This window comes from Pezoporus flaviventris, unplaced genomic scaffold (genome assembly GCF_033815535.1).
Source record: "Pezoporus flaviventris isolate CSIRO_AGI_PZ_B2104156 unplaced genomic scaffold, CSIRO_AGI_Pfla_v1 ptg000070l, whole genome shotgun sequence".
In the NCBI taxonomy this organism is placed as follows: domain Eukaryota; kingdom Metazoa; phylum Chordata; class Aves; order Psittaciformes; family Psittacidae; genus Pezoporus; species Pezoporus flaviventris.
Window position 1 is genome coordinate 6,291,687 of NW_026892618.1, and position 27,365 is coordinate 6,319,051.

Sequence of the window (27,365 nt, forward strand, 5' to 3'; positions counted from 1 at the left end):
CTGCATTTTGGATTGTTGTAGGTTTTCTTTCTCCTCCTTAGTAAGTTCTTTGGAAGCTGTTACACCATGGATTTACTACTTACACATCATCATTTTTATCTATTTCCAGAACATACTATGTGCAAAGGAGAGAATATGATACTTACTTGTTGGGTTTTTTTATCATTAAGAGGTCCCAAGCAGGTCCCTTGCAGGTCCCAAGATTTCAGTAAAGATAAGAACATTTCCATTTGGACATACAGTGGTTTACCCTTCTTGTTAAACCCACCCATTCTATTCTTCTTGTATCCACACTGTAGTAGCTAGTGTTCCTAATGAAAAAGCATGTTTTGCTCAAATTAGCTTAGTTGCTAGGAGAGTTCTAATTCTGCATCACTTTTTATGCAAATCTTTCATTTTTAATTATGCACTGTTTTGATGTAGTAGCTTGAATTTTGTTTCAAGTTTTTCCAGCATGCCAGTTCCTAGATTTATGGATGGGAAGATCCTGTCAAATACTGAAATAGACTTGAAAACTGGTTCTGGTCTATTCCTTTTGGAATTTGTTGTATGTCACATGCAATTCACTTGAGCTCTGTGGCACAAGTGCAAAGCAAGAATCAGAAATATTATAAATATATATATTTTATATATATATATATATATATATATATAAAATGCTTTGCTCTTATCTACTTAGTGGCAAAATACCAAAGCAGCATTTGAAAGGCAATACCTAGAACAATGGGGCTCTGAGCTTGACATGGCTTCTCTAGGCCTTATCTGTAACAAAAAATAGCTAGTATTAGAAGCTCTTTCCGTAAGAAAATTTGCCTTGCCTTTGATAGTACTATATATATGTTCTTGCTCCCTTTCCCTTTCCCATCTCAGAAGCAAGCTTTCACTGTCTGATCCAAACTATGCATAATTCTGCTTTACTCATCTTACTTCAACAAATGATACCAAATACACTGTATTTCCAGAGGTTTTTATTATATCAAGCCAGTTTCTGAACACTACAAGTGAAACCATTACACACTGCTCATGTAATTATTTTTTTTTCTGAAAGAAAATACAAGTATACCATCTCTAAATTTCATGCACTTCTCAATTTGGGCTCTTTGCTTCCACCATCTTCTGTTTTATTTAGTTTAAAGAAAGAAAGAAGACTGGCACCATTAACACCTAGGTCACACAATTATACTTGAATTATGCAGAGTTTAATATAAGTAAGTCAATCTTCTCTCTGGCAGGGACAACATATGAACTAGCAGAACCTCTAGATCCTTCCTAAGGCCACAAGCACATCAATAACCCAGGAGGCTTAGCTCTGTTGGCAGCCAGAAAAATAATCATCTTAAGTACCTCTGAATAGACTCTATAGACTGTACTCTATAACCTGGCCAAAGCCTGATTGTATTTAATTTATTGAGGACCATCATCAGGCAACATTATAAAGAAGTATGACCTCACTTTTGCTAAGTTCTAGGACTGGTTCTGGAAAATAAGCTATGTCGCTCTCAGCTCATGAAATACATGCAGTACTGATCAGACTTTTTTATTTTTCATGTTTTAGAGGGAGGTAGAAGCATTTTGGCATTTTTCCTTAATGAAAAAGGAAGGAAAATACCAAACTGGGAAGAAAAAAAATACTAACCCACTGTCATAGTTACAGTTAGCTGCTTGTCAGCAGTGATAGCTGAACACATGTGCATGTGTTTGAAGAAAATTGTTCACAGCGGGAAAAAGAGAGACACAAAGCAGCTTGACTTACAGTATAAGACAGTTACGGAAGATAAAGCAAGAAGACATATGGCTATTTGCCAGACCTGACAGAGTGATCAAAGTGATTTTCATGTATCTTGCAGCTAAAATGCTTTGCAAGAGTTCTCCCAAAGCCTTATGCATATCACTGAAGAAGGCAACTAATTACCTCTAGCATTTTTCAAGCTAGCAAGAAATCAATAGTATATTCCTCAATAAAAGTGAGAAGGAAAAAAACAAACAAAAAAAACACCCCCCCCCCCCCAAAAAAAAAAAATAAAACCACAGAAAAAGAAAACAGAAAAGACAACACAGTACCTGCTGTTGGGCAAAGAAAGAAAAGAGAGGAGTAATCTCTGTTGTTGCAACTCCATCTGCAGTCTAGTTAAAGTCCTTTAACTCTGTATGCTGGTTCTGGCTGGGGTAGAGTTAATTTTCCATAGTAGCTGGTATGGGGCTATGTTTTGGATTTGTGCTGGAAACAGTGTTGATAATTCAGGGATATTTTAGTCATTGCTCAGCAGTGCTCACACAGCGATGCGGCCCTTTCTGCATCTCACACCTCCCCACTAGTGCACAGGCTGGAGGCACACAAGAACTGGGGAGGGGGCACAGCTGGGATAGCTGATCCCATCCAACTCAAGGGATATTCCATACCATCTGATGTCATGCCCAGCATATAAAGCTGGGTGAAGAAGAAGTAAGGGGGCCAGCATTCAGAGTGATGGCATTTTGTCTTTCCAAGTAACTGTTACACATGATGTTACAAGTAATGAAACTCTGCTTTCCAGGAGGCTGAACACCTACCTGCCAATGGAAAGTAGTGAACTGATTTCTTGTTTTGCTTTGGTTGCATGCATGGCCTTTGCTTTACCTATTAAACTGCCGTTATGTCAACTTACAACTTTTCTCACTTTGTCTTCTGATTCCCTCCCCTATCCCACCATGCAGGAGTGAGCAAGAAGCTGTGTGGTGCTCAGTTACCTGCTGGGGTTAAACCACACAACTACTTAAAAGTTTAAACACAGACTGTAGCCTAAGAAGCAAAACAAAACAATTAAGATTTGATTCTTACAAAGCAATAACGTGTCCTTTTTGAATGAATGGGGACATTCTTACTTACCCTGTTTTCACCTCAGACTTGCTAAGAATGCTGTACAACCCATCAGGAGAGAAAAGCAGGGCAGATGAAACAGAAATGGGTCTTTTATTTAAATATAGAAACTCCATCTTAGATTCCATCAAACAATATAAGGCAGAAGGTAGAGTTTTTCTCAGAAATTAGTTTCTTAAAAGGTATCACACATGAGCAGAAAGCGACAAGATCAAGTGGAAGCTGGTGATTTGCATTTTATTTCAGTGAAGATGGGTTCATGATTATGTATTACTTCACTTTCTTTCTGATAAGCCGTGTTCTGATAAGATGCAATATTCTCGACCAATCAATAGTTTATGGGGAATGGCATTATAACAAGGTATAGTTCTTCAAACAAAATTACACACCTTCTATCCTCTGAGCATTCAAGAATGGAATGCAAACAACAGTCACTTCTCTCAGCATATTACTTTCTGTGAAAGTATTGGCTGTACTTATTGAATCCCCTTGGTACAAGAGTATACATATATTATCTTCTCTTTTCAAGGCTTCAGGAGTAATACAGAAGGGAAAGAAAGAAGACAGCTAATTGCCAGACCTGAGAGAGCCATCAAAGTGATTTTCATAGCTCTTCTAGAATCACACAGAATCATAGAAACACAGAATAGTTTGGGTTGGAAGGGAACTTAAAGATCACCTAGATCATTGTGGAAGACCACATTTTAAGCTGACCGTCTCAAAGCTTGTTTGCAATCCTGGTGAGCTCATTGCAAGATTTACAATTTAGCCAACCTCAGCTGCTGTGAACAAGTAAGAAACAAGCAACCAAACCTGAAACCAGTCTCGACTAAGGTTGTGGCAGTCACATTGCTGTGGAGGATGTGCCTGAATATGGGCAACCCCCAACTCGCTGAGGCACGTCACAGTCCACAGCAAATGATCACACAGTGGTCGCGTGCACCCTGCATGCATGCCTCGGGACCAGCGTGCTGGGACTGAGAACATGCACAGGAATGCAGTAAGATCCTACAAAAGACTGTGCGATCAAATGGCGAGTGGGACCTGCATCACCAAAGTACACGGATACTATGGACCAATGGGACACCACTGGGACCCTGGCTGCAACTCCACCCTGACTGCTTGCTAGATTTCCCTCTTTTCTATTTTCTCTCCCTTTCCTATTGCTATTTTCTTATCACAGTAAATAACTGCTTTGTTTAGATAAGTAAGCAATAAATCTCTTTGATTAGTGGCATCTGACGTCATTTGTTTCTTAATCTCACTCTGGGTATAACAACAAATCTATCCAGCTCAGGTCCTCCTGGACTAGGACAATCATCCAACCCCCCTGCCACACAAAGGGACATCTTCCACTAGATCAGGTTGCTAAAAGCTTTATCCAACCTGGGCTTGAAGACTTCCAGGGATGGGGCAACCACAACTTCCCTGGGCAAGAGGGCTGCTCCACCATCATAGTGAAAAAAATTTTCCTGATACAAAATCTACATCTACCCTCTTTCAGTTTAAAGCCACTCTTCCTGTCTATCCCTACAGGCCCTTATACAAATAGTCCCTCTCCAGCATACGGTTGTCTTTCTGGGCTGTATGCACATATTAGAATCATAGAATCATAGAATAGTTAGGGTTGGAAAGGACCTTAAGATCATCTGGCTCCAACCCCGCTGCCATGGGCAGGGACACCTCACACTAAACCGTATCACCCAAGGCTTTGTCCAACCTGGCCTTGAACACCGTCAGGGATGGAGCATTCACAGCTTCCCTGGGCAACCCATTCCAGTGCCTCACCACCCTTACAGTAGAGGGTGGATTGTGTTGAGCTTCTCATCAACCAACAGCCCCACATCTTTCTCCTCAACCAACAGCCCCACACCCTTCTCCTCAGGACTGCTCTCAATCCATTGTCTGCCTAGGCTCTATTTGTGCTTGGGATTGCCCTGACCCAGGTGCAGGACCTTCTACTTGGCCATGCTGAGGCCCACGCGAACCTTCATTAGGTTTGCACTGGCCCGCTTGCATGGGAATCATTGAGGTTGGAAAAGACCTCTAGACATCACTTAGTCTACGCATTCAAAGGATTGTCAAATAGAGCAATTTGCTTGGGGCCATTTATAGTAATGTTTTGAATATGTCTAAGGAAGAAGACTCCAAAGCATCTCTGGGCAACCTTACAGTAAAAAATTATTTTTCCTTATGTTTTTCTGTCCTTTATTTCTAGTGGTGTCCATTTCCTCCTGTCCTTTTGCAGGCTACCACTGAGAAGAGTCTGGCTCCATCTCCTTTATCCCCTCCCTCATCAGAAGCTCTCAGTCTATTTTCATATGAGAGAGCTCTCCAGTTACTTAATAATTTTTGTGGCACTTCAGTGGACTCACTCCAGTATATCTATGTGTTGTTTATGGAAAATATATTGCATAATATTTCTTAGGCTCCTCATAATTTGAAGATGACTTTGCTATCAAACTTAAGAGGTATTTTGTTGTCTGTTCTGAGGGCATGAGATTTGTAATAATTCAGAAAGTTAGGTGGGAATTGTATTATCTCATGCAGGTCAGCATCTAACATCATATTATCATATCTAACATCATATTACGCCCATTTATCTCTGTCATTGGCGTAATATCAATTCTCAATAGCCTGCTTAGCTCCGCTAATCCATAGAGGACTGAAGACCCAGTTTGGTGGAATTACAGAAGTTTTCACACCAGACTTTCTTCCAGCTAACCCAGTTACAACTTTTTAGGAGCTTAACACTCACAATGAGGAAAACAAAAAAATTAAAAAAGTAAGGAATGTTTTGGTTATATTGAGTTTTCAGGGTTTTTTTTACTGCAAATAGTTCCTGTTGTTAAATAAAATGAAGTCTACAACCTTAGAAAAATAGAAAAATTCTGGTGATGAATCTGTAAGGGACAAGACAGTTCTCAGGTGTTTCATTACCTGTAAGCATAGCTAAGGGTTCAGTTCATGCGGTGGTTTCTATAATTTAACACGGAATTATCTGAGCCCTGGACATATATTCTTGTGCTTGTGTCAGTGAATATCTCAGATCAAACCCAGCATCGATGACTGAGAACTGCAATAATGCCCTGGAACGCATTCATGAAGAAAGATAAGATGATACATGGAAAAAAAAAAAATTGTTAAAGAGGAAAGCTAAAGGACCAGAAAGGAACAACATAAATTATAGAAATTCCCAGTGTCAATTAAAATTCACTTCAGAATCTTCAGAATTAACATGGGCAACTTGCAGGCAATAAGAGAAACATCTGAACTACTGGCATTGTTGAGAGACATAGAGGGATAGAAGACACATGAAGAGATCCAAGACATTGCCAAACATAATGTATGTTTTAAGGCAAAGGAAATCACTGTGACTTTCTGACCAATGATCTTACCTTCAGGTGAAGAACTAACATCACTCAAAACAAGTAAGCTTCTCAAGACTGCAGAAGAAAAAAGAAAAAGGAAGAAATGAGAACTAGCTAGCTTTGGCTCATCAGTTAAGAGAGTTTCTTCACTTCAGGGGCGAAAATCACAGCTGTTATCAATCCATATAGTCCTATTGACTTAAAGAACAATGCAAAGTAATACTACAAAAGGATCCTGCCCATGTGTTCCTTTGATCAGGTAACAAATAAAATTGTGTGGGGATTTTAGAGCAGGAGTAGACTTTAGCTACAGTATCTTCTCATCCAACTAGGAAGTGGATTTATAGCCCAATGATTGTTCCCAGTCTTTGTGTAAAGCCCTTCCCCACTTTTTTAAACAAACAACAAGGAAGAAAAGCACCTGACACCCAGTATTTCTGCTGAAGTCTGAGGTCAAACAAAAGGGCTGATTATGCCCTGTCTTCTTCCTTTCATCAAGATGAAGGGTATTAAGAAAGGTAACATTTCCTGGTGTAATCTTCCTTATGACCTGTGAATAAGTGACTGGCAAAGATATAGCCAACTATAGAAATGAGGGTGTCAGGAGGGATTGAGAGACCTAATGGAAGGACTCTGTTTTATATGACAGAACATTCCACTGTAGTAAATGTAACAGTTTAATTTTGACCCAGGCTACATGTATATCATCTGTGACACAAAGTGCTATTCTATTTTACCTTTTCCTGTCTTCAGCACTTCATCGAGGCTTTTCTTACCCTACCATGTCTACCCTGTGCTTCCCTATGCAGAACTTTGCTACACATTTTTTTGCCTTCTCTGTTCTCTGCCAGTCCTCCAGCTGACCTCCTTCCTAATTCATATTTTCTTTCATTCTTCTTATTCATCCTTCTATTTCCTGTCTGTTGTTCGACTGGAACACTGCTATTGCCTCCTACTTGAAATGATGCCAAATTGTCAATGTTTGAAGCAATTTTGCCTACTTCAATCAGAATCATCAAAGCAGCAATTTCATTTCATCTTCTTCCCCCAAAATAATTTTGATAATAAAGTATTTATCAGAGGAAAAAGATGCTCTTCTGTTTATGTATGCCCTTAGCTTTATCTTTAGCAAATCCCGTATTTCACTGATATTATCCTCAGGCACTGATGTGCAAAGGAAGGTAAGGCCTTTTCATATGGAGGTACAGTTCTTTTGAGAATATTGAATCTTGAACTTCCCAAGCCACAACCTGCAGCTGTTGCCCTTTTTCTTGTCATCTGACTGAACCAAGAGGAATCTGACTAATGTTACGTTATAATCCTTAAAGCTAGTCATAAACCACTACTAGATGCCCCTTGATCTCTTTTTCACTAAACTCCACAAGCCCAACTCTCCCTGTAAGTTAGCACCCCTAAGAGTAGTAGTCTTTTGCTGAACTATCTCCAGTGTACCTACCTCCCTCTTGAATCAGGGGAGCCAGCCCTGGACACAGAATCAAAGATGCAGTCTCACCAGTGCCAAATAGAGAGAGAATCACACTTCCCTAGCCAACGCTTTTGGCCACTTGCCATTTAATGTAGATAATTATACAGTTTGCCTTTTATGCAGTGAGAAAGCATGATGAGTCATATTCAACCTAGCTCCACACCCACCCCATAACCCCCAGATGCTCTCGATCAGGACTGCTACGCAATTTCTCAGTCTGTATTGATGCACAGGATTATCCCACCTCAGATGCAGACATTTGGATTTCATCCAAGCTAATGACAAAGCTGGCAGTAAGCCTAAATCTTCTCAGGGCTAGCACAGTATTATTGCCACTCAGCAAATAGCAAAGCAGCATCAACCACAGCATCTATTAGTGGAAATCTGAATTAATAAATGTTTCCCTTTCTGTTTTCTCTTCAGCACCACCCCACTCCATTTCTAATACTTTGTGACCTTCACATGTACTTATACGTATGTTTAAATGCAGACAATATTTTTGAAATCTCTTGGCTTTGTTACAACTGCACTTTTACTACCATGACATTTTCTTCATGACAGTACTCTTTTTCTTGAGACCTTACAAAACAGGGCATCAGAAATATGTTCCCAATCTCAGTTCCAATGGCCAGCTATCACTCTTAGGTAACCAGAGATGCCAGCAGGATTTGTATTCACATGTCTGAGGGCAGAATTTGTCACCTAAATGGTATGAAACCTCATATTCCTCAAGTTCGGTGTTCCTGTGAATTTCAGTATCAACAGGAACTTGCACTGAGGCCTATATTCAAACTGAGGAACTAGCCAAGTATCTGTATGTGCACACAGACATCTGTATGTGTAAACACACTGCTTTCAGCTTCTTAACTGGTATCTCTAATTGATTCCTTCAAGGAGTAACTTCTACCCTGACCAATGTAAAAGCCATACATTTTCCCTTTGGAATAAAACAGAGCAGAGCAAATGGTGCGTGTTTTCAAAACAGTTTCCTCAGTCACATACAGAACAGGAAAGCAGTAGTGAGGACACCAACCATCTGGCAGATTTCCAAAGGAGTTCAGGACCAAAACATTCATCCTTATGCTGGAAACCAAGAGACTGGAAGGTTTTCCTGGTATCTGTAAAGCACTAGCACCACGTTCAAGGATGAGCAGTCAGGTGCCATCTGTGTTGACAAAGAGGTGAAGGAGGACAATAATAGGTGCCAGGGCAAGTCATGCAGCATCTGAAGCAGAAGAAGGAAGGATATACTAAATCTCTGCCTGCCAGTTTTGCCAGTTGCTGAGTGCTTTTGAAAATCTGATGCCTCATTTAGCTGACTAAAGAAAGAGTGATTGAGCTGTACCAGAAATACAGACCCAGCTGTCAGAGAAAAGTGGAAAATATGTCCTGGAGTAGTTTTGGAAAATATAATTATTTTTCTCTATATAGAACACCGGCTTATTTTAAAAGATTTAATTAGGCTAAGTTTAGCCATGTGTATTGCTTGAAAATAGAGAAGACACAGTAAAACTGTGTAGGTTAGCCCAAATGTGCGCTGACTAAAACTTCATGCACTCACTAACCACCAGACACTCATGACACAGCAGAGAAAAACATTGTGACAAAGACTGCAGAGACATGAAATTTTTTTCCTTCTCATTCCACCTAGAAATCAAAGTACTTAAGAGTTCCATAGCCAAAGACTGTGAAGGTCACTTTGAAATACTGTAAAATAGCTTCTACCAGCAGTGGCTATAAGAGTTTTCATGTTTGAAGAGTTTTAAGACCTTCAAGAGCTCTAAGAACGTGCCAAAGAAAAGCACACCTGCCTCCACTTTGTCATTATTTGAGCCTCATACCTAGAAGGCATGAAATGAAATTCCACTTTGTCAACAAAGGAGGTGTGGCTGACTATTGAAAAAAATTAGCTAATGAAAGAACCTGAGGTGTTAGAATAAATGTGAGCTGAAATGAGTAGCTGGAAATCAGAGGCTCATGAAAAACTGAATCATTGAGTAGCTCTGCAAAGTATCTCAGATGTCCGCTACAAGCTGTATGGCATGCGTGTCTATAACATACTCTCACATTCACAAGTATTTTTATATGGTACCATTGTGCCCTACATGGCATACTCTCATTGTCACTTGACGTTTCAGCATACTACATACCTTCTACTTCCCTGAGTTGCTTACTTCTATGTGATTTATTACAACTCCATTGCACACCTCCTGATTAGTGTCTGAACAGGAATTTGTAGGGTCATTCAAGTAAAAGGGAGCAAATTTCTCATTTCATTTTCTCGGCGCCTCTTTCACCTCCTCATCCCTGTTCTGTAGGAGAAAAATCTTCCTCTCTACTCTTTAATTCACATTCTCTAACTTCATTCCCCCACCCTCAGGAATATTTCAGCCTCCTGTGTGCCATGGGACCTCCTCTTGTTTCGGCAGTACTTCATTGTATGTCAGTATTCCAGAGGTCATCTGGGAAGAAACTCTAATTAAAGACATTAAAAGAGACTGCAAGGGACAAAAATTAAACCTGCCTGATCTATCATAATCTGTTACTAATGCAGGATCTGAGCTGACTGTGTGCTTAAAATACACATCAAAAGTCATCCTTCAAACCTCTTCTTCAGGTCTCCATTGGCAGCCCCAGAAGAAATTATTTCAAGTTGTTCAAAAAGCAGCAATCATGTTATGGTCCTTGAAATCCTTCGAGCAACACACACCCCCACACCAGCATTATTTTCTCACTTTCCCTGTATAAGAACCAAAACAGAAACGTGAGAACAGTGGGCTGGAGATGGAGCTGCAGATTAATCCTGCTGGAAGGATTAATTATGTAATACACCCCCTCTCCCACCCTTACCCACAGCAATGTGAGTGAGGTAAACCTCATCCTCCCAGCTGACAACTCAGAACTAGAAAGTGCACGGAGGAGTGAAAGCAAGATAAACGTGTGGGGAAGGTGGCAATGCACTCCCACAGAGCATGATGTCATTGGGAAAAGGTTAAAAAGAAGTTCAAAACACCTTCAAGCCTCAGCAAGACCTCTCCATCTGCCCCTTCCCCCTCCTCCCCCACCTTTTCAATGGGAGCTGCAGCTGGACCAGAACCATACTTCTACAGTTCCCGGCGATCTGGTGGAGTGTGGATTTTACTTCAAGTAAAACAGGAGCTAGGAGCACATACACAAGAAGATATATTAAGAAAGCAGGTCTGCAACTTAAAAGAAGCTGGCGCAGTTGCTCTCTGAGAGCCTTACTGAGAGTCCCTGCAAAGAAAGGTGTTGCTGATTCAAAAGAAGAGGAGGAATGGGGAACTAAAAAAGAATGCATGCCTGTGTGAGAGGGAGACGTGTGCGTGTACATGTTGAATACGTGCTTGTGTGTGCGAGGCGACGGGTGCGGGGAGCTTGAGATGATGGCTTTTTTTCTATGAAAGACACGTGAATGCACTTCCCCGAGAAGGGCACCAAGCTCAGCCCAAGAGCAGCAGGGGTAGGGAGTGGGAATGGAGGAAGGAAGGAGGAGAAGGAATAACACAGAAAAAAAAAAAAAAAAAAAAGGAGGGGGAGGAGACGGAGGAGGGATTACTATTTCAGAAGACATTCATAGAAAGAGGGTGGCAAATTCGGTGACCACCTTTAAAGGAAGTTTCCTGGGACCTAGCAAGAAAGAAAGAAGCCCAAAGAAGGAAAATAAAGGGCTATGATTTCCTTGTCCTGTTGCTTTGTCTCTGGCTCCCTCTGCTTCTGGAAGAGTAGCCACAGGACACAAAGATGCCCAGCTGGTCGCTGCACGCCCGAGTTTGGTGTCTCTCTCCTGTTTAGCCTGACTGCTTTCTCTGAAGGGGAGGACTCACAGCCCGACAGCCTTTTAGTTTAACCTTAAGAGTGTGTGCCGCCTCTCTGCCCATCCCAAGAGCTCGCTGGAGGTGGAGAGGGGAGAAAAAGGAGGACTTGTAAGTGCCTAAGGAGCTCCTGATGCTGAGAGGAGACAGACGTTCCCGTGGACGAAGCGGAAAGGACTGATTTATTGCCGTTTTCCTTCTTTTTTTTTTTTTTTTCTTTTTTTTTTTTTTTTTTTAGGTTTGGGTTATTTTTTTAGGTTTTTTTTTTGTGTGTGTGTGTGTCCTCCCTCTCCTTTGGCGCACACCAGTGTTTGGGGATCTCTGAAAAAAAACAAATCAAAACACCAGCCCCGAAGCCCCAACCCCTTGGCTAGCTCTTATGGGAATGAAACACTCCTCCCGATGCCTGCTCCTGAGGAGGAAAATGGCGGAGAACGCTGCCGACAGCACCGAGGTAAGGATGCGAGGCAAAGCCCGGCGCCCGAGCTCCCCCAGCCCCAAGCACAGATTCCTTAGCAGGAGCAACAGTAAGTGTAGAACAACTTTCCTGGTCCCTTCGGCTAGCCTCTGCCTCCGTCGCTGCTGTGATTTCCTGTGTGCGTGTCGCGTCCCCCCGTTATCCCCCTCCCCGTTCTCCCTTAGCAGAGAACTTTGCACCCCGCTGAACTCTGCCGTCCCCCGGGCTGCTTCCCGGAAGCCGCCGCTTTACGGCTGGTTCCCCGAAGTTGGGTGGGCCGAGAGGAGGCGAGGCTCCGAGCGGGGGACGGGGAGGAGAGGAGGGTGTTTGCGGCTGCCAGAGAGCGTGACGGTGATGTGTGTTTGAGGAGGCTGGAAGGGTCACAGGAGGTCTCCTGCGACAGCACTTTGGCCAGCTCTGAGAGCTTTCCGCCTGGAGCCTCCGCTAGGATTGTTAGGGGGACGTGAGGAGTACCCGTGTATCTGTAGCATCCTGGGTATTACCAAGCAGAGCTGGCCGAGGTAGGAGCGGAGGGCAGGAGGAGCGAGCATTCCCGCTTGAGCCCTGCTGGCCTGTGCAGTGCCGAGAATAGCTTTGCATTGACTGCGTGCCTGCGAGCTCTCAGGTTTTCTGCAAGAAAATCGCCCCGCTTCCCTCCCTCTACCCTCGTCCCTCCTCGTCCTCGTTACCTTTGGCTTTCTCAACATCGGGGTTGAGCAGCCCTAGTTTACTTGTCTAGTGCTGTCTTGACCTCACAGAGACTTGAGCAGCGTGCGAAGTCTCGGAGCTGGAAAAGCAGGGGGATGCAGGATGCAGTATAAGCTTTTCTGGGAGCATGTGAGGAGACAGGCGAAAGTGTGTGCCAAACTCCCCGTTTCTATTAATAGACTGTGGCTAGCACACTGACTGAACACTTAACACATGGTTAAGCGATATGCAGCACAGCCATGGACAGACCCCAAGGACACTGCACCCTAGCCAACAACAGCTTTGCCCTTACATGCATGGGTGTCACTGACCCTTCTCCCCACTTGCCCTGCAGAACAAAAGCATGACTTCAGTGTGAGCACATGGCTATTCCCTCCTTTATTCTTTCAGTGCCTGCCAAATGTCTCCTTCCTTCAGGTAGTCCTCCCAGTAGGTGTCCTGATCCCTCATGAATTCCACATTTCTCCTACTAATAGTGCTCTCTCTGTTTGACTTTTAATGAATATGCTTCCTTCACCATAACAGAATTCACGAGCAGAATTTTCTCAAATGAATGCAATATAAGCACAATTCAAAGAACATGCCTGATAACTGCTTTACAACCTCACAGAGTACTGCTTGCAGAAGAGGCATCTATAAATAGCAAGAAGTCTGTTTGCACATCTGTAAATTTTTGTAGTACTGACAGAACATATTGCATTAAAGATCCGAGGATCCTGGGCAGTATTGCAAGGAGAAATGTCCAAGCACAGCCAGTTCCTTTCAAAGCCATTTTTAAATGGAAGCTATATTTAGTCAGGGAAAGTGGGGGAGAGGAGGTCTTTAAATATTCCTCTTCTATTTCAATTCACTGTACATTTTTGTTGTTTACCAGCCTTTCTCTTTCTGCTAGTTCAGTGCTGCATACACTGCAATGTTGTTTTATGGAGGAGGCTTTCTTAGCAACTACAGTTTAATTCCAATGCTGTATACAGGTTCGGAGAATATTAAAATGCTGTGCTTCCTCTCCTCGAAGTATCCATCAGTGACAGATTTGTAAAATGAGAGAGAAAATGTTGCAGATTATGCAGTTTTCTTTAAAAAAAGGGGGAGGGATATGTTCGTAACACCTGCCAAGATATTTTCTATTCTATTAATTCTCATATTTGTGATGTTAAGATCTGTTACGTGCTGAGAGAATTAGTCTACATATATGCAGACGTAGAAGCGCACCAAGCAAAATATGCCAAGACCTTTGAAACTCTTTCACTTGTTAAGCATGATGGAATACAGGACAAAGCATATCACTTTTGGACTTATCATAGTGTCAGGGTAAAATTAGGAATTGGTATAAATTTGCTTCATTTAAAACCAGTAGGGTACCAGTAATAAACATGACTCAGTGCTAAATTCCTGAAGTACTTCGATGCCATGGTGATAGGCATGATGTAAAAAATGTCAACTGTAATGAGAGATGAAGAGTTAAAGCATTTAACAATTGGTATAAATGCCCACTTCCAAATAATTCCAAAAACCTTCTGGTTCTTACTCAGATTAATCAAACTTTTGGTCAAATATGGCAAGTAAACTGTTTCAGTAATAGTGGAGTTAAAAAAAATACATTAAGACAAAGAACCGTGGACACTGTATTTTTTATTTCTTTAACTGCCCTCTGATGACCACAGTGCTAGCTCATTATCTGAAGGAACTTAAAGAAGTTATGACAATGAATACAGACAAGGGAAAACCAAAACTGCAGTAAGACAATACTCACTGTTTCCTCAAACAAGAATACAAGAGAGCAGAAAAACAATAGCTCACTAGCATTACTTTCCAGTCAAGGAAGACACCTCATGTTTACACTACTGTGCTCCAATAGTACTATATTATAGAATCATATAATCGTAGAATCATAGAATAGATAGGGTTGGAAAGGACCTTAAGATCATCAAGTTCCAACCCCCCTGCCATGGGCAGGGACACCTCACACTAAACCATCTCACCCAAATTATACAAAATTATTATACAGAATATTATACAGACATTTACATTATCAATATCCCCAGAGACTTACATCTTGATACAAAACATACTTGAGTGGAAGTGTTGCACACAAGTGCTGTTGTATCAGGCTCAGAATAGTTTTGTAATTTTATTGTACTGATAACAGCCTGATATTAGTCTGTCTGCCAGAGCTGAAGTGGAAGCAGTGTTTTTTTGTATGTATTTATAGCAGCCTGAGAGTACATACTGATTTGTGTAAAAATAAGTCAAGTGAAATAAAACTGTAAGTCTTTTCTATTTAGAGCCTCACTGAAGGGCATAGGGGTCCCTCAAATAGGAAACTTGCTAGAATGGTTTTGTATCCTTGTTTAGAGTGCACAGAGAAAAAAAGATCAAGAAAATCTTTATTCCCCTTGGCCATCCCATGAACTTTAAGAGAAGTTCCATTGGAACAAAAGCTGTAAAATCTCTCTTCAAGGTCTAAAAATTAACATCTGTATCTGTGTAACCTCTAGTCATGAATAAAGACTTGTCTAAATAAAAAAGGACTGTTTGCAGAAATAACAACCAGGATTGAGATCTCTGCAAATAATTAAAGGCACACAGGTAGCAAGGTGAAGGAGAAACAGTTCTTTGTAGAAGATAACGCATGAAGAGTCTGTGAAATTCATGGTGCTGACCTGCTGTAGATTTTGGTTTACATGTTTTTTATATTAAATTTTTTAAATGGAAGCCTTATTAATAGGAGGCCTCATATCAGGGGTGGGAAACAAATTGCAAGTGAGATTTCAGAAGTGTGCCTGAGTGTAGCTTGTGAACTCATGCCAGGTGAAGAGAACAGAATCATAGAACCATGGAATAGTTTGGGTTTAGTGGGTTTAGATGACCTTTAAAGGTCATCTAGTTCAACCTGTCTGCAGTGAGCATGGACATCTTCAACTAGATCAGGTTGCTCAGAGCCCCATCCAGCCTGACCTTGCATGTTTCCAGGAACGGGACATCTACCACCTCTTTAGGCAACCTGTTCCACCACACTCATTGTGAAAAATTTCACTTCATCAAAGGCAATTCTTACGCTGGAGACTTCAGTGTCTGTATACAGATGCCGGTTTCATTGCTAAGACTAGAAAGATGAGGTGATTTATAAATGGTAGTAAAATAGAGTCCTCCCTGATGTCCTATTATACAAAGCTTGGGTTTTGGCTAGAAAAAAGAAAAAATATTTTGAAGATTTGGGGTAAGAGACGTAACAGAAGTGGTTCCCCATACAGATGTATATAACTGGCGCAGTATTATGAGATCCAGATCTGTGAAAGTAACTGCTCTCTTTTCAGAAGATGGGAGATTACAATGTCCTCTCTGCATGAATTCCAGCCGTACCACTACTGTGGGGAGAATAGAGTATAAGACTGTTGAAATCATAAGCTTCTGTTTGTGATTCATGAATAGGAAGAGAGGTTTTTCCTAAAAAACTTAACCAAATATGAATGAACAGAAGCAGAGCAAGAGTGTGCCTAACAGGGGACTGAATTTATTCAGTAAACATAAGTTTTGTTCCTGGCTATTGCACTGGATGATCTTGGAGATGTAATTTAATCCCTCTGAGTGTTCCCATTCATACTGTTGAATTAATTCTGTGTTTTATTGATGAAAGGTGCTGTAGAAGGTTATTATTTGATGTTACTAAATTGCTTAGAACACCATATGTGAATGAACATGAATGAGAGAGTGATGCTTAACCTAGAGAAGAATAGCACTCCTCTGTGGTGTATTTCTTAGGCTAACAGAAGTCACAGCAGATCTAGCATGGTGTCAGACAGCTCACTGAAGAAGCAGCTTATGACAGTTTCTCCGACTGGTGCGCAGCATACTCACGTCACATAACTTTGAACAGGAAAAGTTGTGGTAGCTGGTGTGTGCAGGTAGTATAGGTGACCTGTAAGAGACCAGACCACTGGTCCACGCTCTACCTGCTTTGCATTGCTGACAAGGCACTCAGAAAGCCGACCCAGGATGTTAGTGAAGAACCTTTCATTTCACTGTGGGTTAGTCAAACCCCCGGGGGCAATAGAGGCAGCTCTGAGTTAAAGCAGGGAGTATTCTACTTCACTGCAAATAGAATCATAGAATAGTTAGGGTTGGAAAGGACCTTAAGATCATCAAGTTCCAACCCTCCTGCCATGGGCAGGGACACCTCACACTAAATCGTGTTGCCCAAGGCTCTGTCCAACCAAGCCTTGAACACTGCCAGGGATGGGGCATTCACAGTTTCCCTGGGCAACCCATTCCAGTGCCTCACCACTCTTACAGTGAAGAATTTCTTCCTTATATCCAATCGAAACTTCCCCTCTTTAAGTTTGAACCCGTTACCCCTTGTCCTATCACTACAGTCCCTAATGAAGAGTCTCTCCCCAGCATCGCTGTAGGCCCCTTCAGATACTGGAAGGCTGCTATGAGATCTCCACACAGCCTTCTCTTCTCCAGGCTGAACAGCCCCAACTTTCTCAGCCTGTCTTCATACAGGAGGTGCTCCAGTCCCCTGGTCATCCTCGTGGCCCTCCCCTGGAGTTGTTCCAACAGTTCCATGTCCTTTTTGTGTTGAGGACATCAGAACTGCACACAATACTCCAGGTGAGGTCTCACGAGAGCAGAGTAGAGGGGCAGGATCACCTCCTTTGACCTGCTGGTCACGCTCCTTTTGATGCAGCCCAGACACGGTTGGCTTTCTGGGCTGCAAGCGCACACTGAAGCCAGCCCATGTTCAGTTTTTCATTGACCAACACCCCCAAGTCCTTCTCCGCAGGGCTGCTCTGAATCTCTTCTCTGCCCAACCTGTAGCTGTGCCTGGGATTGTTCTGAACCAGGTGTAAGACCTTGAACTTGGCTTGGTTGGACTTCACAAGGTTAGCATCTGCCCACCTCACAAGCATGTCAAGATCCCTTTGGATGGCATCCTGTACTAGTGCTCCTACTGGGTACTCAGGCTAGTAACAAGGTAGTTATAGTATAGTCATGATGTCTTTTTTGTTGTTTTTTGTTTGTTGCTCAGCTGAATATCTAGTGTAGTGAAAGGCATTACATTCCTTTCTCAAATTTAATACTAAAAATTCAAGACATTGACTATAATATTTTGGCCACATTGAAGAAATAACTTTTGGTTTGCATTAATAATATAAATAGGATAGAAAATGTTCATGATTAAATAAAGAGTAACAGCAGCCACTCAAAGCAGAGTTTTAAGATAAAGATGTCTCGGTGTGGATCATCGTCTGCCAGTATAAGGTTGTTCTAGTGAACTGCATTTTAGTGTCAAGAAGACTGGTATTTATTAGAAAGGTTACAGTTCATCTTGGTGACATCATGGTCTGCATCATATTGTGGCAATGCTAAAGGAGAAGTTCCCTGCTAGTGAGCACTTTGAACAGAAGTTGCTGTAATGACTCTTTTTTCCAACCTCAGTGTCTGAAAAGCACCAAAATTCTTCAGAGACTGCAAGAAATTCTGTAGATGACTATGTTTGTTCTACCTGCATGCCGAAAGTGAGCTTAGCAAAACTGACTCACATGCCTTCGAGAGCTTTAATTGCAGCCTGACTGTGGAAGATGAAGGCTTGTGCCCTTACTGGTACAGGCAGAGCAGAGAAATAAATAAAGGTAAAAAGCATTGAGCCTAATCTTTTAATAAGATTTTCCTGATTTTGCATCATCAGTCCATTGACAGATGAGGCAATGAACAGCTAAAGGGATGAATGATGAAACTGGTCAATCCAACCTCTGGTTCCACAGAGAATTGTGCTGCCTGCTGTCCTCTTCATTAGCTTTAATGACAGCTGTATTTTCAATCTAGAGTTTTGGATAAAATGAATTGTTGTTTCCATGTTTCTTTCTTCTTCTGGAATAATCTCTAAATAACAGAAAGAAAAAAGCACTCACCTCAAGAAAGCAGAGAGGAGATTGCCCACTAAATGGCTCGACTGAGGGTGTTTTGACCATGCCAGAATGGAGCAATTGCTCACTAATCACAGCCTACCTGTCTTTTTCCTGTGTTCTTGAACTGATGCTGACTGGATCTATGGAGTCTCTTAGCATGCTATTCCTTTCAAGCTGTTGCATGGCAGCTGAGACAACTTGCTTACTTTATAGTGATTGTATGAGGATGGACACTATTTTGTTCTCAGTATTTCAGTTTTAATCTCAGATTTAAGAGGTGTAGAAAGGTGAAGGATGATTGCTTTATTTATTTCTTATAAGCTATGTTTTTCAGGTCCCAGTTGTGAAAAATCTGTCTCAAAACTCAAAATTTTAAAAGGTATGTAAATTTTTTTCTTTTCAGCATATTTCATAAGATCATAGGATGGCTAGGATAGGAAGGGAACTTAATGATCATCTAGTTCCACCCTGCCCCACCACAAGCAGGGACACCCTCCACTAGACCAGGTTGCTCAAAGCCCTCTTCCACCTGGGCTTGAACACTTCCAGATATGGGACATCCATAACTTCTCTGGGCAACCTGTTCTAGTGCCTTAACCACCTTCACAGTGAAGAATTTATTCCTAATACCTAATCAAAATCTACCCTCTTTCAGTTTAAAGCCATTTCCCTTGTCCTGTCACTACATGCTCATGTCAAAAGTCCCTCTCCAGATTTCTTGTAGGCCCCCTTTAGGTACTGGAAGACTGCTACAAGAGTTTTCTCTTCTCCAGGCTGAATAAAAATAGCGGAGCCTTCTCTTCTCCAGGCTGAACGAGCCCAACTTTCTCAGCCTGTCTACATAGCAGAGGTGCTCCAGCCCTCTGATCATTTTCATGGTCCCCTTCTGGTTTCGCTCAAGCAGGTCCAAGTCCTTCTTGTGGGTCCAGAGAAGAATGCAGTACTCCAGGTAGGGTCTCACAAGAGTGGAGTAGATGGGGAGAATCACCTCCCTTGACCTGCTGGTTACACTGCTGGTGATAACAGCCCAGCATACGGTTGGCTTTCTGTGCTACAAGTGCATGCTGACAGAGCTTCTCATTGATCAACACATAGAATCATAGAATCATAGTCAGGGTTAGAAAGGACCTTAAGATCATCTAGTTCCAACCCCCCTGACATGGGCCGGGACACCACACACTAGACCATGTCACTCAAGATGCTGTCCAGCCTGGCCTTGAACACTGCCAGGGATGGAGTATTTATCACTTCTTTAGGCAACCTGTTCCAGTGCCTCACCACCCTCACAGTAAAGAATTTCTTCCTTATATCTAACCTGAACTTCCCCTGTTTAAGTTTAAACCCATTACCCCTTGTCCTAGTACTACAGAACCTAAGGAAGAGTTCCTCTCCTGCATCCTTGTAGGCCCCCTTCAGATACTGGAAGGCTGCTATGAGGTCTCCAAGAAGCTTCTCTTCTCCAGGCTGAACAGCCCCAACTTTCTCAGCCTGTCTTCATACAGGAGGTGCTCCAGTCCCCTGATCATCCTTGTGGCCTCCTCTGGACTTGATCTGACAACTCCATGCCCTTCTTACATTGAGGACACCAGAACTGCACACAGTCACAGTGCTCCAAGTGGGGTCTCATGAAAGCAGGGTAGAGGGGCAGGATCACCTCCTTGGACCTGCTGGTCACGCTCCTTTTGATGCAGCCCAGGATATGGTTGGCTTTCTGGGCTGCAAGCACACACTGCCGGCTCATGTTCATTTTCTCATCGACCAACACCCCCAAATCCTTCTCCACAGGGCTGCTCTGAATCTCTTCTCTGCCCAACCTGTAGCTGTGCCTGGGATTGTTCTGAACCAGGTGTAAGACCTTGAACTTGGCTTGGCTGAACTTCATAATGTTGGCATCAGCCCACCTCACAAGCGTGTCAGGGTCCCTCTGGATGGCATCCCTTCCCTCCAGCGTATCAACCGAACCACACAGCTTGGTGTCATCAGCAAACTTGCTGAGGGCGCACTCAATCCCACTGTCCATGTCAGCGATGAAGATGTTGAACAAGACCGGTCCCAACAGAGATCCCTGAGGGACACCACTCGTTACTGGTCTCCAGCTGGACATTGAGCCATTGACCACAACTCTTTGTGTGCTGCCATCCAGCCAGTTCTTTATCCACCGAGTGGTCCATCCATCAAATTGATGTCTCTCCAATTTAGAGACAAGGATGTCATGTGGGGCAGTGTGGAACGCTTTGCACAAATCCAGGTAGATGACATCAACTGCTCTACCCCTGTCCATCAGTTCTGTAGCCCCATCCTAGGAGGCCACCAAATTGGTCAGGCAGGATTTCCCCTTAGTGAAGCCATGCTGGCTGTCACCAAGCACCTTGTTGTTTTTCATGTGCCTTAGCATGCCATCCAGGAGAATGTGCTCCAAGATTTTGCCAGGCACAGAGGTGAGACTGACTGGTCTGTAATTCCCCGGGTCATCCATTTTCCCCTTCTTGAAAATGGGGGTTATATTTCCCTTTTTCCACTCACTGTGAACTTCACCTGACTGTCATGATTTTTCCAATATGATGAACAGTGGCTTAGCATCTTCATTTGCCAGTTCCTTCAGGACCCATGGATGGATTTCATCAGGTCCCATGGACTTGCGCACGTTCAGGTTCTTAAGATGATCTTGAACCTGATCAGGTATGAGTTCCATACTCTCCAGCTTATCACTGACATAAATAGCAACTCCCCCTCCCTGTCTGCCTGTCCTATCTTTTCTAAAGAGCCTATAACCTTCCATTCCAACACTCCAGTCATAGGAGCCATACCACTAAGTTTCTGTGTTCCCAACAATGTCATATCTATGTAGCTGTGTACACATCTAATTCCTCTTGTTTATTCCCCATACTATGGGCATTTGTATAGGGGTATCTGAGCTGAGCTCCAGATAAAGCCAGCTCATTGGCTGGAGTGGCTGAAATAGTTCTGCATCTCTCTGAGAATTTATTATAGGTGCTGGCAACTGACTGGGAATGTTGGAATGGAATGATGCCCCCCTCCCCCAACACATAGTTTAAAGCTGCCTTGACCAGCCTGGCAAACCTACCAAAGCAGCTTGTCACCAGCCTCCAGTAGACCTGGCCTGCCAAACTGAGTCCCATGTTCTAACCAACCAAATCCCTGACTATGGCACCACCGTTCTAACCATTTATTAACCTGCCAAGTCTGCCTGGCCTTTTCAAGGTCTTCCCCTTTGATCTGTAGGATTGGTGAAAAAACTATCTGAGCCCCAGAGCCCCTAACCACCTCTCCCAGGGCTCTGTAGTCCTTAATGCTTCCCGGGTTACTCCTGTCAATATCACTAGCACCCACATGGACCACTAGAAGCAGGTAAGTCAGTGGGGCTTACTAGACCAGGCAGCGTCTCAGCAACATCCCTTGGTAGGTAACACACCTCCCTCGAGACTGGGTTAGGCTGACAGATGGGTGCCTCTGTGCCTCTCAAAGTAGAGTCCCCTACTACTATGACCCACTGCTTTTTCCTGGCAGCACCAGTGGAGATCCTCTTTACTGGTGCAACAGCGGGCTGTTTATTTGCTGAGGTTTGTGTTTCCTTGATAGCCCCTGCAGAACTGGAAGCGGTTCTGGGTGGGGACAACAGATTTAGGAGGAAGCCCCTTGCTTTTAATTGTCCTCTTCCTCCTTTTTTTGTTTGTTTGTTTGGTTTTGGGGTTTGTTTGTTGGTTTGGTTTGTTTTTTTTTGGTTCGTTTTGTTTGTTTTGGTTTTTTTTTTTGTTACTAGCTCCCAGCCGTCATGATTACTGCCCTCATCCTTTTCTGTACACGCTATGGTGGACGCTTGAGGTCCCTGCACAGTTTGGGCCGGGAGCAAGCATTCCTGCTTCCTCCCAGCTTCCCTGACATCTCGCAGCCTATTAACAGCATCCCGCAGCTCAGCCCCTGCTGCAGGAGGACCTCCACCAGGGAGCACCGAGTGCAGCCCTGCCCATTGCGCACCCTCCCCTCACCAGACCAGTGCAGGCACTCTCTACTGTAGCCTCCCCTCTCATCGGCGCTGTCTGGTGCCGCCGCTGGCCACCGCCGGGGCAGGCAGAGCAGAGCTCCCAGAGCGGGCCTGTCCCTGAAGAGAGCGCTCCCCATCCCAGTCGCCTTTCCAAAACTGCCACTCTGCCCTCCGGGTCGCTCACGTTCCCTGGGGCGTGTTTTATGCACCCAGGGCTGGTGCCGTCTCTCCTGGCACCGCGCCCCCTGAGTCGCTGCTCGCATCAGCGGAGCTGCGGGCTCCTGGGCAAGTGAGGCTCCCTCCGTGGCTCGTGCCGCTCAGAACTGGGGCTCCTGGAGGCAGTGTTTCCCCTCGCTCCGGTGTTGAAGGTGTCTTCTCCGGAGTTACCTTGGCAAGTTGCTCACCCTCAAGTCTTCTCAGGGCTGCTCTCAATACAGTTTCCAACCAGCCTGTATTTATGCCTGGGATTGCCCCAACACAGGTGCAGGACCTTGCACTTGGCTTGTTGAACTTCATGAGGTTGGCATCAGCGCACCTCACAAGCGTGTCGAGGTTCCTCTGGATGGCATTCCTTCCCTCCAGCGTATCAACCGAACCACGCAGCTTGGTGTCATCGGCAAACTTGCTGAGGGCGCATTCGATCTTACTGTCTGTCTTGTCAACAAAGGTAGTGAACAGTGCCAGTCCCAATACTAACCCCTAAGGAATGCCACTCTCACTGGTTTCTACTTGGACATCAAGTCCATCCAGCCAGTCCAACCGTGCTGCTTCTACAGTCCAAAGTATGTTGTGCAGGACAGTGTCAGATGCTTTGCAGAATATTTAAAAAATAAAAAGGAAACTCTCTTTGAAAATCAGGAATAGATAATCTATTTTTCTTGATTTTATTGCATCAACACTTTGGAGATTTAGAGACCATAACTGAAAATAAAGCATTCTCACTTGAAGAAGCATTCACTGTCAGGTTTGCATTTCTGAAAACTTTGTTAAGTGAAGAACTTAAAGGTAATTTTGTTTTGTATTGTGAGTGTGAATGTTAGGAGATGGTAAATAAAATCTCAATGTCTTCACTTTTAAAAATGAAGGAATATTTCAGTGACAAAACACTTGCAGGGAAGTTCTGGTGGGAATAAAAACTTCAGCTAAAATTTTAGAGAGAGATGCAATAAAGAAGGTGAGTAGAATTCTATTCTCCCTCACTTAAAATATCCTGTCCCATAGTTAAGTCATGCTCTTGGAAGCTTGCATGTATTGAAGACCGCATTGTACTTGCGTCTTTTCCTCCTAGAGTGAATTATTGTTTAAAAAAGGTCATTACCGCCTTTTGTACCTATTCACAGAAAAGCAGTTCCATAAGCTTTTCTGAGAAAGGATGGAGGAAAAAAACCTAACTTTGGAAGACGGAGGTGTGGAGGTATGTATAAATCAAAGAGATTTTTTTATACCACTGTCCTCCTCAGCTTTTCCTAGCAGCAAACTAGTCATAGTGCAGTTGGCAAGCTTCACATTCAACATCCTGTTTGGTCTGAGCCATGCACTTAAGTTCATAGTGCTGTTTTTGTTGTATCCAAGGATCCAGGTGTATCTGAACTATTCTGTTGCAGTTCCTCCTTCCCTTTTTAAAAGTATCATTTCCCTCTCTTGTAACAGTAGAATGAAAGTGAGCATAGACTGGTTAGGAAGCAGTGACATATAGTGATCTCCAACAATTAGTGTTGAAATGCTCCTTCAGTGCCCACAATGCACATTTGGGATCACATGTGGCCTGGTAGCTCTGTCTTTTTCATCTTTTCCTGGCCATACAGCTTATGTTTCATTGCTTCAAATAACACCCGAAAGTTCAAACTCAGTCTCAGAGCCTAGAATAATGTCTGACCAAGCCAGGGCCTTCCCACAACATTCCAGCCAGTCCAGACTTACTTCTGTTGTGGAGCTTTATTTCTCACTTAGAAAAGTTTTAATTTCAGTATCTGTTCCAGTTTCTAGTTGCATCCTTGTAATATTCATCAATCCTTTGCTCTGAAGCTTGGGATAAAGACCAGCTGATTTTCTTTTCCACAGTCACAAACAGGGAAGTAATTAACCCTTCCCATAACTACTTCTGAACTACTAATATTTGGGGACCTCATGATTGTGCCCTATATTAGACATTGCCCTGTCTGAAGTACAGGATACATACTTCGGTTTTTTGCTCTAATCTCAGTTACATAGTGTTAGTGACACCATAATACAGTTGCCTCCTTAGGAGTTGCAGTGTTTTAAACTTACTTGGGAGAAGCTGAATTTACAGGTAGCAGAGGGTGTTCAGAGGGAGTGGGAGGGAAAGCAGGCAGGCAGGAAAGAAAGAAGGAAGAAGGGAAGAAAGGAACGTCCTATGTGCTTGCAGAATATCAATTTGTCCTTTCCCAGCTTGTAAATAAGGAAATAATAGGGGGGTTTGCAACAGCTGGTAAGGTTTCATGCAAACCTTGATTTCTCTGTCAGAATAAAAACAATGTTGACTGTTTTTTGGCTAAATTAGTCAGCTGTGGAATAAGAAAAGATAATACACAGTTCTAGCCCTGTGAGTCAACCATGAACGTAACAGAACAACACAAGTAGTTATCGAAGTGCGTGTATTAAAGCTTCCTTTAAATTTTCCACTGAAATTTGCTTTTACCAGCATTGCGTCACAAGTGGTTAATCTCACAAATAACTGACTTACCATACTGTGTGAGAGAGAGACTTTGTCAGTGAAAACTTTCTACCCATTCTCAGACCCTTGCACACACACGTACTGTTTTCTGAAACCCATCCCAGTCACTACTCTGATGAGTAGAGCCAGGAATAAATGTGGTACTCCTCACCAGTCTCTGTGTCAGAATCTTGATCAGCAACTCAGCTCCAACTCACCACAGCTCCAGCTCAGGCATTCACACTGGTTCTCCCCTCATCTCATGTTTGATTGCAATCACATTGTCGTTGCTGAACTTGACATATTACTGAGAACAGAATTTTCCTAGCTTGCTGTTTTAATGACATTACACTTAATATCTAATCTGCTGATTCTTTATATTCTGTTAAATCAAAAAGATGGTTGTCATCTTCAAGGCCATGCTGCCTATCATTTCTCATTCAGTACCAAGAGGTTAATTCAAGCCTCCAGTGACAAACTTCATCTCATGCTTCTTAGATTTTTCAAACATGCTTTAATGAATTATAATAATAGTATTGTGACAGTGTACATACAGTTTTAATGAAAGTTAGCCTAGAACTTGTAAAACTAGGCCGATTCAAAATTGGGTTTATGTTTTTGCTTTCTCTGTAATTGACATTCAATTTTTGTCCTGCTTTTGTAAGAGAATTTTTGTTTAAGCAGAGAAGCTCAGTGGGAGGCTAAGATAGATGAGGATTTGAAGCAAAGAAGGTGCTCTGACTTATTACTGTGAGATTTTCATAAACATGTGAAACTGTTGTAGGATTCTTCTTTTTTATAGAAGACATGCTTTCATGTAGTCAATATAATTATTTAATGAAGAAAAAAGTCTCTGTGCCATCTTTCTATCAGATGGGATTGTTCCTTTCTCAACAGAAAGGCAATAATGCTCCTTAGTGCTTATAAAATATGTCTTCATCACTTTGTAAAGTGGAAAGCAGAAGTATTTGTGTTTGCAAGTTTTGCCACCAAAACTGAGTATTCTAACCATGCCTACTGGAAACAAAGGCATTCTGATCTCAAGACAGGTTTACCCTCATATAAATGCACCAGTTTCAGCAGAATTATTTATATGTGATTTATATAGAGGACCAAACCCAGCTCACATCGCTACATAATATTGTGTTAAGAAGGATGAAATACCATTGGTTTTGCTCAAGAGCAGAGTTTTCATCATTCTGTTCCATGATTCTATAAAAATGTTAGGAGTATACTTTCTTGTATCCTTTTCTTAACTGTGTTTAAAAGATGTGTCTGAAATAGCAAAAGCTTATTCTCTTGTTAATGCAAAGCTATACAAGCCTGTTATTTATCAACATGACTATCAACAACTGCTTTTGTATTTCACTATGTGTAGCAGGTGTAGTTCCGAACCTATTGGAGTTAACACAAAATTGCTGATCTTTGAACACTTCAGTAAATGTTTCTCCTGAATTCAGCTGTAACTGTTATTGTCCTCCATCCTAGTAGCTGCTGCAGTGCTGTGGTTTTGACTTTCAGCCTGGGAACAATGTGGGTAACACCGATGTTTTTAGTTGTTGCTCAGTAATGTTTACTCTGACCAAGGACTTTCCAAGTCTCTCATGCTCTGCCAGTGAGGAGGGGCATGAGAAGTCGGGAGGAAGCAGAGACAAGACACCTGACCCAGAGTAGCCAAAGCGGTATTCTGTACCACAGCACCTCATGCCCAGTATATAATCCGGGGGGGGGAAGCAGGTACCAGTGGCTGATGAGCAGTTGTATTGAGCATCACTTGGATTTATCATTTTCCTTTTCCCTTTTTAGTTTTATATTCTCTGCCCTTGTTTTTTTCCTGTATTGTTATTGGTGGTAGCGGCAGTGATTTGTGTTATACCTTAGTTACTGGGCTGTTCTTATCTCAACCCATGGGAATTACATTCTTTTGATTCTCCTCCCCATCATTCCAGGAGCCGGGGGGATGAAAAGGGGAGGGAGTGAGTGAGCAGCTGCGTGGTTCTGAGTTACTGGCTGTGCTTAAACCATGACAATGTTCTATTAATAATGCAGGAATTGCTGAGCACA

The 27,365-nt window shown here is 42.7% G+C and overlaps 1 protein-coding gene across 3 annotated transcripts in view; it reads left to right on the forward strand.

Annotated features, from left to right (window-relative positions):
- The first annotated feature begins 11,792 nt into the window (after nt 1–11,792).
- PRMT8 (protein arginine methyltransferase 8) overlaps nt 11,793–27,365 on the forward strand; it is a 60,369-nt gene continuing 44,796 nt past the window's right edge. For 2 of the 3 annotated variants that reach the window (XM_061472217.1, XM_061472218.1), the window contains exon 1: nt 11,793–12,001. In XM_061472217.1, the coding sequence (XP_061328201.1) occupies nt 11,927–12,001 (75 nt within the window). In that variant the 5' untranslated portion in view covers nt 11,793–11,926. Of the gene's footprint in view, nt 12,075–27,365 lie in introns of all 3 variants that reach the window. The other variant, XM_061472219.1, reaches the window with a different exon arrangement.